The sequence below is a fragment of the Geotrypetes seraphini genome, chromosome 2, assembly GCF_902459505.1.
Source record: "Geotrypetes seraphini chromosome 2, aGeoSer1.1, whole genome shotgun sequence".
NCBI lineage: Eukaryota > Metazoa > Chordata > Amphibia > Gymnophiona > Dermophiidae > Geotrypetes > Geotrypetes seraphini.
Window position 1 is genome coordinate 100,810,926 of NC_047085.1, and position 15,566 is coordinate 100,826,491.

A 15,566-nucleotide genomic window follows, 5' to 3' on the forward strand; every position below is an offset into this window, starting at 1 on the left:
ATTTACATTGTCCAATTTGACACGGACTAGAGGACATGTAATGAAGCTAAGGGGGGACAGGTTCAGGACTAATGTCAGGAAGTTCTGCTTCACTCAGAGAGTGGTTGACACCTGGAATGCCCTCCCAGAGGAGATTATGACGGAATCGACCGTCCTAGGCTTCAAGAGCAAACTAGATGCATATCTCCTTAAGAGAGGCATATAAGGATATGGTGGACTATAAATTAAGCCAGGTGTACACCTGGCAGGGCCTCCGCGTGTGCGGATCGCCGGACTTGATGGACCGAAGGTCTGATCCGGAGAAGGCAGTTCTTATGTTCTTATGTTCTTATGTTAAACCCCTCTTAAATCTCCCCCTGTAGTCTGGGACCTTAATGTTGTTCTTTCCAGGTTAATGAAGCCTCCATTTGAACCAATGGCCACAGCTCATCTCAAGTTTCTTACCTGGAAAGTTCTTTTCCTAATCTCGTTCACTTCTGCTTGGAGGGTCAGTGAGCTCAAGGTTCTGGTCGCAGATCCACCTTTCACAGTTTTTCACCATGATTAAGTGGTTCTATGCACGCACCCCAAGTTTCTACCAAAAATTGTTACGGAGTTTCATCTCAATCAGTCGATTGTTCTTTTATTTTTTTTCCCTAAGCCTCATTTGTCATGCTGGAGAAATGGCACTACCCACTCTGGACTATAAACGTGCTGTGGCCTATTACATCGACAGGACAAAGCACATCGATTATCTCCCCAACTGTTCATCTTATTTGATCCTAAAAAGTTGAGGCATCCTGTTTCCAAAAGGACTCTCTCTAACTGGCTAGCTGCCTGGATATCATTCTGCTACACTCAGACCGGACTGCTTCTGGAGAGTTGTGTCACTGCTCACAAAGTTCGAGCTATAGCAGCTTCTGTAGCTTTCCTCAGGTCCACTCTTATTGACGGAATTTGTAAAGCTGCCACCTGGTCCTCAGTTCATACCTTCACTTCACATTACTGTCTGGAAGGGATTTATTTTCTTGAAGGCCAACTCTCCCTCCATCCCATTCTAGATATCTTGGAGGTCACCCACATGTGAGAATATGCTGCCTGCTTGTCCTGAGATAAAGCACAGGTGTTATCCAGGGACAGCAAGCAGATATTCTCACAACCTACCCACCTCCCCTGGATGGCTTCTTGGCTGGCTTATCTTAACTGAAGGGACCATGTGCCTACGTCGGGCGGGAAGGCATTCGCGTATGTGCGGTGCGGGCTGATCACGAACTTTCATACTTAAAGTTGTGATGCACTTTTCAAGTGTCCATACCGGGGCTCCGTCGGTGACATCACCAACATGTGAGAATATCTGCCTGCTGTCCCTGGATAACACCTGTTACGGTGAGTAGCTGTGCTTAATGGACCTTTGGTCTGTCCCAGTATGGCAATTCTTATATTCTTATGTAAGCAAACCTAGATAAATGATTCTAATCGCCCCAAGTTTCTTGAGGCCTGCCTTAGTGCATGTGCTTGCATTCATACCTATATTTATTGTATGCCTCTGTTAGGAATTGGTAAATTGAAGATGGTTCCACAAAGAAATACTTAAACATATATGCAAATTGACAAAGATCTGATCTTCAGTAGTCTAGGAGAGAAGAACATATACAGCAAAAACTTCTTGTAGTTTGAAGGGTTCTAGTAACAGTTTAAAGACTATATTTGTTTAATTCCTTTGCTATACTGTTTTTCAAGAATAAATCAAAGCAGTTTACAGTTCAAATAAAGATTATAATAAAGTATTACTAAATTAAAATAAAAAATAATAAAATCTAGGGCTGCACATTTAACAAGTTATTAATATAATTTAATGCATTACCCCCCCCCCCCCTTACTAAGCTGTGATAGTTTCTACCGCGGCCCGGAGCGCTAAATGCTCCAACGCTGCTCTGATACTCATCAAATTCCTATGAGAGTTGGAGCATTTAGCTCTCTGTGCCATGGTAGAAATCTCTATTGCCAGAGATTACTCTGATTCCATTATTTGGCAAATTGAACTAATGTTTGTGTTTTGGCATGTAGAAAATGTAGAACAGTGAATTAATAAATATAAAACTTTCATTTTAAGATTTGCAGTCTTGCTTGATCTGTGTAGCGAGACGAGTTCCAATGAAAGAAAGGACTTTTCTTCCCTCATCTGAGAGTTTCACTACTCGTCAGGATTTGCAAGGTATATGAAAAAATAAGGGGAAAAATTTGTAATTTTTGAAGGAGAAAAACATTGAAGTTAATAGCTTCTCTATGTAGCACCTAAACAATGAACATAATTGACCTGTATAATTCTAGGGAAGATTACTTCTTTGGATACAACAACCATGAGGACAGCAATGAAACCGGGTTGGGAAGATTTGGTTCGCAGATGTATTCAAAAATTCCATGCACAGCATGAAGGGGAGCTTTCCTTTGCCAAGAGACATCATCAAGAAGGTATACTTTTCATTCTTCCTTTGACCTCTTTTTAAAACATAACGCCTCCTTGACTTTCATTTCTAACTTACATGATTACTCTTTCATTGTGAGAAAAAAAGAGATTAGGGCCTAGGGGTGGGGAACAAGAGCTACAATCCAGCCTGGGTTTTCAGGATTTCCCCAACAAATATGTATGTGATCTATTTGCATACACTGCTTTCATTGTATGCAAATAGATCTCATGCATATTCATTGGGGAAATCCTGAAAATCCGGCTGGATTGTGGCCCTTGTTTCCCACCGCTGGATTAGGGAATAAATGATTGCTTCTAGAACTCACTCTAGCAAAGCCCACAGATTTAGGACCGAGTAGAGTGAAGGCATTTGCTGGCAATACCCAGAATTACTCCCTTTTTCTCTACTTTCTTCCCATATGATGAACCAGCTAGTCAACATGCTGCTTTTTCTGACTATTTTATGTTAAACTAATACCTTTTTATTGCTAAATAAGACAAATATAATGCAGAACATTATATGACAGGTGCCTCGCATAACGGACGCCTCGCACAGCGAACGCTGCGCACAACGAACTTTATGTCTTGATCCGTACAACGAACTTCGTTTCACACAACGAAGTCGCCCGAGCTGCATCCTTCTGCGCAGGCACTGCGCTTAACTGCCCTCTCTCCGCCTGGCTCCCTCTTGCCCCCCCGACTCCCCGACACGATCGGGGCAAAAAGGAGCCCAAGCCCTCTTGTCCCGCCGATTCCCCAACTCCCCACACAATATCGGGCCAGGAGGGAGCCCAAGTCCTCCTGGCCACGGCGACCCCCTAACCCCACCCTGCACTACATTACGGGCAGGAGGGATCCCAGGCCCTCCTGCCCTCGACGCAAACCCCCCCTCCCCCCAACGACCGCCCCCCCCCCCAAGAACCTCCGACCGCCCCCCCAGCCGACCCGCGACCCCCCTGGCCGACCCCCACGACACCCCCAACCCCCTTCCCCGTACCTTTCTGTAGTTGGCCGGACAGACGGGAGCCAAACCCGCCTGTCCGGCAGGCAGCCAACGACGGAATGAGGCCGGATTGGCCCATCCGTCCCAAAGCTCCGCCTACTGGTGGGGCCTAAGGCGCCTGGGCCAATCAGAATAGGCCCGGGAGCCTTAGGTCCCTCCTGGGGGCGGGGCCTGAGGCACATGGGCCCAACCCGACCCTGTGCCTCAGGCCCTGCCCCCAGGAGGGACCTAAGGCTCCAGGGCCTATTCTGATTGGCCCAGGCGCCTTAGGCCCCACCAGTAGGCGGAGCTTTGGGACGGATGGGCCAATCCGGCCTCATTCCGTCGATGGCTGCCTGCCGGACAGGCGGGTTTGGCTCCCGTCTGTCCGGCCAACTACAGAAAGGTACGGGGAAGGGGGTTGGGGGTGTCGTGGGGGTCGGCCAGGGGGGTCGCGGGTCGGCTGGGGGGGCGGTCGGAGGTTCTTGGGGGGGGCGGTCGTTGGGGGGAGGGGGGGTTTGCGTCGAGGGCAGGAGGGCCTGGGATCCCTCCTGCCCGTAATGTAGTGCAGGGTGGGGTTAGGGGGTCGCCGTGGCCAGGAGGACTTGGGCTCCCTCCTGGCCCGATATTGTCGGGGAGTTGGGGAATCGGCGGGGCAAGAGGGCTTGGGCTCCCTTTTGCCCCGATCGTGTCGGGGAGTCGGGGGGGGCAAGAGGGCTTGAGCTCCCTTTTGCCCCGATCGTGTCGGGGAGTCGGGGGGGCAAGAGGGCTTGAGCTCCCTCTTGCCCCGATCGTGTCGGGGAGTCGGGGGGGCAAGAGGGCTTGAGCTCCCTCTTGCCCCGATCGTGTCGGGGGTGCCAGGGACCACACGGAGTCACCCACCGTACCGCCCGATTCGGGTAAGCGCAGGTATCGGTGGGTGGCTTATTTGCGGGGGGGTGCCTTATTTTACATTTTTTTCTAAAAAGGGGGGGCTGTCTTATTTGATGGCCCTGCCTTATCATCGGGGAAACACGGTAGAAAAAAAAAAAAAATGAACAGTTAAGTCCCAGTTTTTGCCGCTGAGACTCTGCCCTCTCTCACTGTAAAATTAGACTCTACTTAGTCTGTCTTTAAATTTAAAAAATGTGTGTTGTTTTAAAAAACAATTATGTTTTTAGATGTATCTAAATAAAAATAATAACCAAAAATTTATCTTTTTTTATGTCATCTTAGCATATTTTATGCTACAGAACGAATTATTTTTTTTAACATGTATTGTTATGGGAAAACGCGTTTCACATAACGAACTTTTCGCATAACAAACTTGCTCCTGGAACGAATTAAGTTCGTTGTGTGAGGCACCACTGTACTTGCTTACACCATGTTCTATAGAGGCTTCCATTGCATTGAGTATATTGTTCAAAAACTATTCCCTAAACTGACTTCCTCCCTCCCTCCTTTCCTCTCCTCCCAAACAGCATTTCAGTGTTAGATTGTCAGTATCATAGAAATATTCAACATCAGTTCATAGTTTGAATCATGCATTAAGAATCATGCTTTGAGAGCTATATTGGGCTACTTTACCCCACATAGGGTGCAAGTCTCTTGGAACACTTTGTCTACTCGAGCAACTTTTTTCCTACTCATTCTTTTCAGACACTACTAGATTAAACAACAGTATTCTCCCCTGTATTGTCAGTTAAGAACATATTTTTTAATCCCTCCCCCCCAAAAAAAAAAGAAAATAGAAAAAAGCAGAATGGATGAGAATCATGGTGGGGAAGAAGATTAAGAACGCTAGAGCAAGCTTGGTCCCTTTTTAATGTGCAAAATATATATATACCACGTATCAACAAGGGATCCAAGAGGAAAAAGAACAATGAAACGGCGTGGCTCACTGTAGAGGTGAAGGAAGCGATCAGAGACAAGAAAACTTTGTTTAAGGAATGGAAAAGGTCAAGAATGGACGAAAACTGGAATAAGCACAAACATCATCAACGTGGGTGCCATAAGGTGGTAAAAGGGGCTAAAAGAGACTACGAGGAAAAAATAGCCAAGGGGGCGAAAAACTTGAAGCCGTTCTTTCAATAAATTTAGGGGAAACGACCCGCGAAGGAAGCGGTAGGACCGTTGGATGACCATAGAATAAAGGGAGTGCTAAAGGAGGACAAAGCATTTACCAACAAACTGAACACATTTTTTTTTGCATCTGTATTTATCAAAGAGGATATACACAGCATACCGGAACCCATCAAGCTATATGCTGGAAATGAAGATGGGAAACTGACAGGGTTGATGGTCAGTCTAGAAGAGGTATGCAGGCAGATTGACAGGCTTAAGAGCGATAAATCCCCGGTACCGGATGGCATCCATCCGAGGGTCATCAAGGAACTGAAAGGGACTATAGCTGAACTGCTTCAACTAATAGCCAATCTCTCGATCAAATCAGGAAAGATTCCGGACGACTGGAAGCTGGCGAATGTTACGCTGATCTTCAAAAAAAAGTTTGAGGGGAGATCTGGGACACTACAGACCGGTGAATCTGACCTCTGTATCGGGAAAGATGGTAGAGATGCTGATAAAGGACTGCATCATTGATCACCTTGACGGACATGATCTGATGATGACCAGCTAGCACGGTTTCAGCAAAGGCAGATCTTGTTTGACGAACTTGCTGCACTTCTTTAAGAGAGTAAACAGGCAGATAGGCAAGGACGACCCAGTCGACATTGTATATCTGGATTTTCAGAAGGCGTTTGACAAGGTTCCACATGAATGACTACTTAGGAAAATTGCAAGCCATAGAATCGAGGGTGAAATATGTGGATTAAAATCTGGCTGGAGCATAGGAAACAAAGAGTGGGAGTAAATGGACAATACTTGGACTGGAAGAGCGTCACTAGTGGGGTGCCGCAGGGCTTGGTGCTTGGACCCGTGCTCTTCAACATCTTTATAAACGATCTGGACATTGGTACGACGAGTGAGGTGATTAAATTTGTGGATGATACAAAGTTATTCAGAGTAGTGAAGACACAGGGGGATTGCGAAGATCTGCAATGTGACATAATCAAACTCGAGAAAAGGGCATCAACATGGCAAATGAGGTTCAATGTGGATAATTGTAAAGTGATGCATGTTGATAACAAAAATCTCATGCACTAATACAGGATGTCCGGTGCAGTACTTGGAAAGACCTCCCAGGAAAGAGACTTGGGAGTTCTGATCGACAAGTCGATGAAGCCGTCCGCGCAATGCGTGGTGGCGGCGAAAAGGGCGAACAGAATGCTAGGAATGATTAAGAAGGGGATCATGAACAGATCGGAGAAGGTTATCATGCCGCTGTACCGGGCCATGGTGCGCCCTCACCTGGAGTACTTTATTCTGCACTGGTCGCCATACATGAAGAAGGACATGATACTACTTGAAAGGGTCCAGAGAAGAACGACTAAAATGGTTAAGGGGCTGGAGGAGTTGCCGTACAGTGAGAGATTGGAGAAAATGGGCCTCTTCTCCCTAGAAAAGAGGAGACTGTGAGGGGACATGATCGAAACATTCAAAATACTGAAGGGAATAGACTTAGTAGATAAAGACAGATTGTTAACCCTCTCCAAGGTAGGGAGAACGAGAGGGCACTCTCTAAAGTTTGAAAGGGGATAGATTCTGTAGAAACGTAAGGCAGTTCTTCTTTACCCAGAGAATGGTAGTATACTGGAACGCTCTTCCGGAGTCTATTATAGGGGAAAACACCCTCCAGGGATTCAAGACAAAGTTGGACAAGTTCCTGCTAAACTGGAACGTACGCAGGTGAGGCTGGACTCATTTAGAGCACTGGTCTTTGTCCAGCAGACTTCAAAGTGCATACAAGCATTATTTTGGCTGTAAAGTTAGTGACCAAGATAAAGTGTGGACACGTCATATGTGCTGCACGGTCTGCTGTTCCAGACTAGCATATAGGCTGAATGGGAAACGGAAGAAGATGCTTTTTGCTGTACCCATGGTGTGGCGTGAACCAACAAATTGTCACTCAGACTGTTATTTTTCATGACAAAAATTGCTGGATTCACAAAGAGGAATAAATAAAAAATTGTGTATCCTGATTGCCCGTCAGCAATTAAACCCGTTCCTCATGACTCGGAGAATCCAGTTCCAGTTCTTCCTTCCACATCTGCAGCACAATGTGCTGAAAGTTCAGATGAAGAATGTGCCTCTGCTGCTGTGGAGGAGTTGTTTGAACCTGAAGTGGATGAAAAACAACCTCACCTGCTAACTCAATAAAATCTTAAATGATCTGGTTAGAGACTTGTCACTGTCAAAGAAGAAAGCAGAATTGTTGGGTTCAAGGCTGAAGCAATGGAATCTTTTAAGGCAGGACACCAAAATATCTTTTTTCCATGATCATCACACCATCCTGGCTTCCTTTTACCAAATGGAAGGAAGCATTTGTTTCTGTACTGATATTAATGGTCTCGAGTGTGAACTGGGATATGAACATGCTTATGACGAATGGATTCAAGCAAAGCAAGTCTTAAAGCGGTACTTTTACACAACGGAAACCAGAAGTCATATATTTCTGTTGCTCATGCAGTTGGGTTGAAGGAAACATATGAGTCAATGGAGACACTTTTAAAACTCACACGCTATGCAGATCAACAGTGGAACCTCTGTGGGTTCTGGAACTGGGGTACACCAAATACATGTGTTTCTTGTGACTTTGGAACAGTCGTGATGATGCCAACCACTACAGACAGAAACAATGGCCAAACCGAGATGAATCCGTACCTGGCATATACACCTTCCAACACTTCACATAAACTGGATTAGCTGAAAAATTTTGTCAAGGCGATGGACAGAAATGGTGATGCATTTCAGCACCTAAGAAATATGTTTGGTTTCGAGAAAAGTGAAATCCGTGAACTGATCCCATGAAAGAGACTTGGGAGTTCTGATTAACAAGTCAATGAAGCCGTCCACGCAATGCGCGGTGATGGCAAAAAGGGCGAATAGAATGCTAGGAATGATAAAGAAGGGAATCACGAACACATCAGAGAAGGTTATCATACCGTTGTACCGGGCCATGGTGTGCCCTCACCTGGAGTACTGCGTCCAGCACTGGTCGCCGTACATGAAGAAGGACACGATACTACTCAAAAGGGACCAGAGAAAAATGATTAAAAAGGTTAAGGGGCTGAAGGAGTTGCCATACAGCGAGAGATTAGAGAAAACTGGGCCGCTTCTCCCTCGAAAAGAGGAGATTGAGAGGGGACATGATCGTAACATTCAAGATACTAAAGGAGATAGACTTAATAGATAAAGACAGGTTGTTCACCCTCTCCAAGGGGAGAACGAGAGGGCATTCTCTAAAGTTGAAAGGGGATAGATTCCGTACGAACGTAAGGAAGTTCTTCACCCAGAGAGTGGTAGAAAACTGGAACCCTCTTCCAGAGTCTGTCATAAGGGAAAACACCCTCTAGGGATTCAAGACAAAATTGGACAAGTTCCTGCTCAACTGGAAAGTATGCAAGTGAGGCTGGCTCATTTAGAGCAATGGTCTTTGACGTGGGGGACGCCGCGGGTGTGGACTGCTGGGCAGGATGGACCACTGGTCTGACCCAGCAGCGGCAATTCTTATTTTCTTATGTAACAGAAGCTGAACCCAGCTGAATCAGCAGCATGGAAAGCATTCATGATGGTTCAGAATTTTCTTGGTAATCACAGATCAGAGAATTATGCTGAGCTTGTGGAGAACATACTGACAGCATATTAACTAATTGGTGCCAGAATGTCACTTAAAATGCATTTCTTACATTCTCACCTTGACTTCTTCCCACCCAATCTTGGTGATGTCAGTGATAAGTATGGGGAAAGATTTCATCAAGATATCAAGGTGGTGGTAAGTAGATATCAGGGAACGTTTAATCTCATATTGTTGGTTCTTGCAAAGAGAGACAAATGTAAAGTACAAGCGTAAAAACAATTGTCTCAAACATTTCTGATCATGTTGACATCACTTTTGTGTGAGTTGAGAGGCGTAAATATATGCTGTAGCATTTCTCCCTATTGTCTTTATGTTTGTTTTCAGAGGAAACTCCTTAACAGAAATTTGGTGGGACACAGTTCATACTTGCAATACTGTGCCGATATGGCAAACTGTCTAAAAAATCAGTAACATGTATCTCAGAAACCTGACATGCTAGCTGAATTTCAATTACAGATCTGAAATCAGGGTCATTAAATTAACTAAGAATACTTCTTTTTATTTATTTATTTATAAATTTTCAAATATACAAATCCGTTTAAAACATAGAAAATGTTAAAAATAATGAAGAAATATTTCAAAAGTAAATATTTGCTTAAATCAACTTAAGTCCACAATAAGATCTAAAATGTAATTTAAACAGAGATAATTAAAGAAAACTAACATAGGAAGCCTGATGCAAAATTAACTGAGATAGGCATCTATTTCATTCAATAGCCCTCATTTTCTTTCCTTCTCCATTCGACATAAAGAAAGAAAGGCTGTCAGCTGGAAAGGCTCAAAGAAAACATATTTTTGAGAATTATATTGAATTATACACTTACAACGGTGACGAAGATAAGTCACCCAGTTTTTAGTAAAAGAAATTATCTTCATAAGAACTGCCATCTCCGGATCAGACCTTCGGTTCATCAAGTCCGGCGATCCGCACATGCGTAGGCCCAGCCAGGTGTACACTTGGCATAATTTTAGTCACCCATATCCCTCTATGCCTCTCGTAAGGAGATGTGCATCTAGTTTGCTTTTAAATCCTAGGACGGTGGATTCTGCAATAACCTCCTCTGGGAGAGCATTCCAGGTGTCCACCACTCGCTGCGTGAAGCAGAACTTCCTGATATTTATCCTGGACTTGTCCCTCCCCAGCTTCAGTCCATGTCCTCTTGTCCATGTCACATTGGACATTGTAAATCTTCTATGCCTTTGTGTGTCTCTTGCCAAATCGTGAAACATTCTTATTTTAAAACCTAAAAATTCTTTTTTCTTTATTTTTGAAGAAAAGTCTCAACAGCCAATTTTTATCCAGTGTAAAGTCACTACTAAATTGGCAATCAGGTCCCACAAAGCGTCCATGTAACTCTTGGGGTTTTATAATAATGCAACATTGCAAGTCTATCTTTGTAATGTTCTGCTCTCCAGCTGGTATCTGTCCTTCTCGTTCACTCTCCTGGGCAGGTCCAATCCCTGATGTTGCAATATCCTCCTCCATACTCAGGTCCCCCTGCAAAACTTGGGAGCTTGAATTGGCACTCGCCACACCGTTCCCCATTGCCTTCAAGGGAGATTGCAGTCCGACTTCCGGTAGCTCCTCAACCCCTGGGGAGCTGGTGGCTCGATGATGTCGGGGAGGTGCCCTCACATCAGGACTCAAAATGGTCTCAAGACCCTGTAGAGACACCTCCACTCCATTTCCCTGGAGTGTCTCTGGCAGGGGTATCACCGACGCAGCTGAGACGCCCTGCATTCGCCTCAACAATTTCTCGATGTTGCTGAGGGTTGCTGTTCTGGAGTACGGCGAGGCTCCAGCGGCACTCTTACCCTGCCTCTTCTGCATATCCAGGTATTCAAAAGTGTAGTGCTAAAAAGGCAATCGAAGGAAAACTTTCACTGGCAACACACTCAGTTAAGTGGCCATCTTGGATCTTCAGCAAATCAACCAACTAATAACACTCCTTAAGTTCTCAGTAAAACTTTTTTTTGTTGACCAGTGTAATGGATTAAGAACTGGCTAAAATATGGAAAACCAAAGGAGTAAATAGTAAGGATCCAGAGGGGTTTGTGCAGGCACCACTATTTTTGAACATATTTATCAGTGATCTAGAGATGGGAATAACTAGTAAAAGTAATTGAACAAAACTTTATCATCAGCAAAGCTGTTAAATTGCTAGAGGATTGTGAAAAATTGCAAGTGGACTCTACAAAACTGAAAGATTGGGCAACTAAATGGCAAAAGACATTTCTGTTACACAAAGCATACAAGTCCTGACAAGTGGGTTAAGTCCTCCAAATAGTGAGCTGTTGCAGAAGGAATCAATCATTTTTCTTTATCTCCACCTCCTTCCTAGTAGGCTAAACTTCTCTTCAGTTTTTCCTTCTGCAAGCGAGCTGAAAGGTGTCATTCTGATCTGTTCTGAGAAGATTTTACTATTTTTAGTTTATCTTATTTTGAGGCTTGAGGTGCTCAAGAGTTCCCCAATGTCCTTGGGGTAGCTCTGCCTGGGAGAGGATGCAGATCTTCTGATGACCATAAAGCACAGTTACTTACCGTAACAGGTGTTATCCAGAGACAGCAGGCAGATATTCTCTACATGTGGGTGATGTCACCGACAGAGCCCCCTAGCGGATGTTTTCGCAAGCAAACTTGGTCGAAAACCTTCAGGCTTGCGATTGACCCGCGCATGCGCGTGTGCCCCTCACGTCCTGCCTAGGAATGCGTCTCCTCAGCGTGTCTTCAGTTCAGATAGCAAGCAAAGAAGCCAACCACGGGGAGGTGGGTGGGTAGCGAGAATATCTGCCTGCTGTCCCTGGATAACACCTGTTATGGTAAGTAACTGTGCTTTATCCCAGGACAAGCAGGCAGCATATTCTCTACATGTGGGTGACCTCCAAGCTAATTAGAATGGGATGGAGGAAAAGTTGGCAATTTAGGAGAACAGATGCTGCAAAACAGATTGGCCAAAGCGGCCATCACGCCTGGAGAAACATCCAGACAGTAATGTGAGGTGAATATATGAACCGAGGAACAAATGGCAGATTTACAGATTACCTCAATGGGAGTCGAGTGGAGGAAAGCAACAGACACCGCAATCGCTCTGACCCTGTGGACCGTGACTCGACCCGGAAGGGAGAGACCAGCCTGAGCGTAATAGAAAGAGATACAAGTGGCCAACCAGTTAGAAATGGTCTGCTTAGAAACAGAGCACCAAACGATTGGGATCGAAAGAGATGAACAGCTGGGGAGCAGTGCGGTGAGGAGTGGTGCGCTTCAAGTAGAAGGCCAGTGCATGCTTACAATCAAGAGAATGCAGAGACACCTCACAAGGGTGAGAATGGGGCTTCGAAAAAACACAGGAAGAACAATAGACTGGTTGATGTGAAAATCAGAAACAATCTTAGGCAAGAACTTAGGATGGGTACGGAGAACCACCTTATCGTGATGGAAGACAGTGAAAGGTGGGTCCACTACCAAGGCTTGAAGTTCACTGACCTGACGGGCAGAAGTGAGAGCAATAAGAAACACAACTTTCCAAGTAAGAAACTTTAAGTGAGCTCGTGCTAGCGGCTCGAACGGGGATTTCATCAATTGAGTAAGGACCATGTTAAGGTCCCAAACCACCGGAGGAGGTTTGAGGGGCGGATGAATGTGGAAAAGTCCTTTCATGAAGCGGGAAACCACAGGATGAACAGAGATAGGCTTCCCGTCAATTGGCTGTTGAAAAGCAGCAATGGCATTAAGGTGGACTCAAACCGAAGAGGACTTGAGCCCAGCGCAACAGATATTCCAGGACAGCTGACAAGGAGGCGGACAGCGGTTCCAGTTGCTGAGTAGCACACCAGGAAGAAAAGCGGGTCCACTTCTGATAGTAACATTGGCGATTGGACTCCTTCCGAGACGCCTCCAGGACATCCAGCACAGGCTGGGAGAACTGGAACGAGTGCATTAAGTCTCGAGGAACCAAGCTGTTAAGTGCAGAGACTGGAGGTTGGGATGAAGCAGAGAATCCTGACTCTGTGTAAGCAGAGAAGGAAAAAAATGCAGGGGAAGAGGCTCCCTGGAACCGAGTTGCAACAGAAGGGAGAACCAAGGTTGTCGGGGCCACTGAGGAGCTATCAGAATCATGGTGGCACGTGAAGACTTGAGCTTGACGAGAGTCTTCAGAATCAGAGGAAATGGAGGGAACGCATACAGGAACTCGTTCGTCCAATCCAGAAGGAAGGCATCCGCCTTGATCCTGAGAGGAGTGTAAACTCTCGAGCTGAAGCGGGGCAACTTGTGATTGAGGGGGGACACGAACAGATCGACGTTCGGAGTCCCCCAACGAGCAAACACCTGATGCAGGGTCATGTAATGGAGGGACCATTGGTGAAGCTGCAGAAGATGACTCAACTTGTCTGCCAGACAGTTCCGCTGGTCCTGAATGTAGACAGCTTGAATGAATATGTTGCGGCGGATGGCCCAATCCCAGAGCCGCATCGCCTCCTGGCACAGGGACCTGGACCCCGTGCCCACCTGTTTGTTGATATAATACATGGCGACCTGGTTGTCCGTGCAAACTAGCACCACCCGGTCACGAAGAAGGTGACAAAAGGCATTCAGAGCGAGGAAAATCGCCCGAAGCTCCAGAAGATTGATGTGACAAAGGCGGTCGGCACGAGACCAAAGATCCTGGGTGCACAGACCGTCCAGATGTGCCCCCCAAGCATAGGTCGACAAGTCCGTTGTGAGAACCTTTTGCAGAGGAGGAGCATGGAACGGAAAACCTCTGGAGAGATTGAAAGAGAGCATCCACCAACTGAGAGACCTCCTCAACAAAGGAGTCACGACAATGCGTCGGGAGAGAGAATCCCTATCTTGATTCCATTGGTACGCCAGAGTCCATTGAAGAACACTGAGGTGAAGTCTGGTAAAAGGAGTCATGTGAACTGAGGAGGCCATGTGACCTAGGAGGACCATCATGATCCGAGCCGGCGCCGAGTGCAGATGGGTCACCAATCGTCACAAATGGATAAGGGCCTCCTGACGAGGCCGAGGCAAGAAGGAGCAGAGATGAACCGTGTCCAGGACCGCTCCGATGAACTTGAGAGACTGGGACGGACAGGAAAGTTCACCTTGAAGCCAAGACTCTGAAAGAGCCAGATGGTCTGTTCCGTCGCTCACAGGACTTCGTCGCGAGAGGACGCTTTGATCAACCAGTCGTCGAGGTAGGGAAACACCTGCAGGCTGCGGAGGCGCAAAGCCGCAGCCACCACAACCAGACATTTCGTGAAAACCCTCGGAGAGGCCGCCAAGCCGAAGGGAAGAACACGATACTGGAGATGGAGATCTCCCACCCGGAATCTCAAATACCGGCGATAGGCTGGGTGTATCGGAATGTGCGTGTACGCCTCCTTGAGGTCCAGTGAGCACAGCCAGTCCCCTTCGTCCAAGAGGGAATACAGCGTGGGAAGGGCGAGCATTCTGATTCGTTCCCGGACCAGGAACTTGTTCAGAGCACGCAGGATCGGACGCAGATCTCCCGTCTTCTTGAATACCAGAAAGTACCGGGAATAAAATCCGGAGTTCAGTTGTTCTGTGGGGAACTTCCTCGATTGCCCAAAGGCGAAGAAGGGCCTGAGCTTTCTGCATGAGTAGAGGAATTTGAGACTGAGCAGAAGGAAGCTCTCTTGGAGGCAGATCCGGGGGAACGCGACTGAAGTAAAGGGAGTACCCCTATCGGATGATAGACAGTACCCAACTGTCAGTGGTAAGACTTTCCCACTGGGCATAGAAATGATGGAGATGACCCCTGATGGGGAGGGGGGAAGCCTCCAGTAGGAAGGGAGCCCAAAGGCTTGGACTGGAATTGTCAAAAGGACGGCCTGGTCCTCCCCGGGGCCGGCGGCTGAGTCTTAGATTGACTTTGCTGCTGTTGCAGAGGCCGTTTCGAAGGAGTCCTAGAGAAAGCAGGAGTGGATTTTTGTGGATACTTCTGGAGAGGAATTTTATATTTGCGAGCCGGAGGGGCTTTAGGTTTAAGTTTCACCAGAGACGCAAAGGACCGCTCGTGGTCCGAGAGGCGCATCGTGGCCGCCTCGATGGAATCATCGAAGGGCTCATAACCCACACATGGGAGATTGGCAAAACAATCCTGTAGATTCGGATCCATATCCACAAGTTGGAGCCAAGCGAGGTGATGCATGGCGAGGACAATTCAAAGGCGTCGTAAGAGGCCTGGAACATATACAAGTGGAGCTAGGAGAGGATTTCCACGAGGAGACAAAACTCCTGACGGCGAGGCTCTGGCATGACCTCCCGGAATCAGCGGAGGGCATCAACACAGAACCGGAGGTAGGATTTGAAGAGGAAACTGTAATTAAGGACACTGTTCGCCATCATCGAATTCTGATAAAGGCGGCGACCAAAT

The 15,566-nt window shown here is 46.6% G+C and overlaps 1 protein-coding gene across 6 annotated transcripts in view; it reads left to right on the forward strand.

Annotated features, from left to right (window-relative positions):
• NCOA2 (nuclear receptor coactivator 2) overlaps positions 1-15,566 on the forward strand; it is a 410,025-nt gene that overhangs the window by 208,235 nt on the left and 186,224 nt on the right. For all 6 annotated transcript variants that reach the window (XR_004538319.1, XM_033933336.1, XM_033933340.1 and 3 more), the window contains exons 8-9: positions 2,093-2,194; positions 2,311-2,451. Coding sequence is in view for 5 of the 6 variants with exons in the window: in XM_033933336.1 (XP_033789227.1) it covers positions 2,093-2,194; positions 2,311-2,451 (243 nt within the window). In the remaining variant the exon portion in view is untranslated. The remainder of the gene's footprint in view (positions 1-2,092; positions 2,195-2,310; positions 2,452-15,566) is intronic.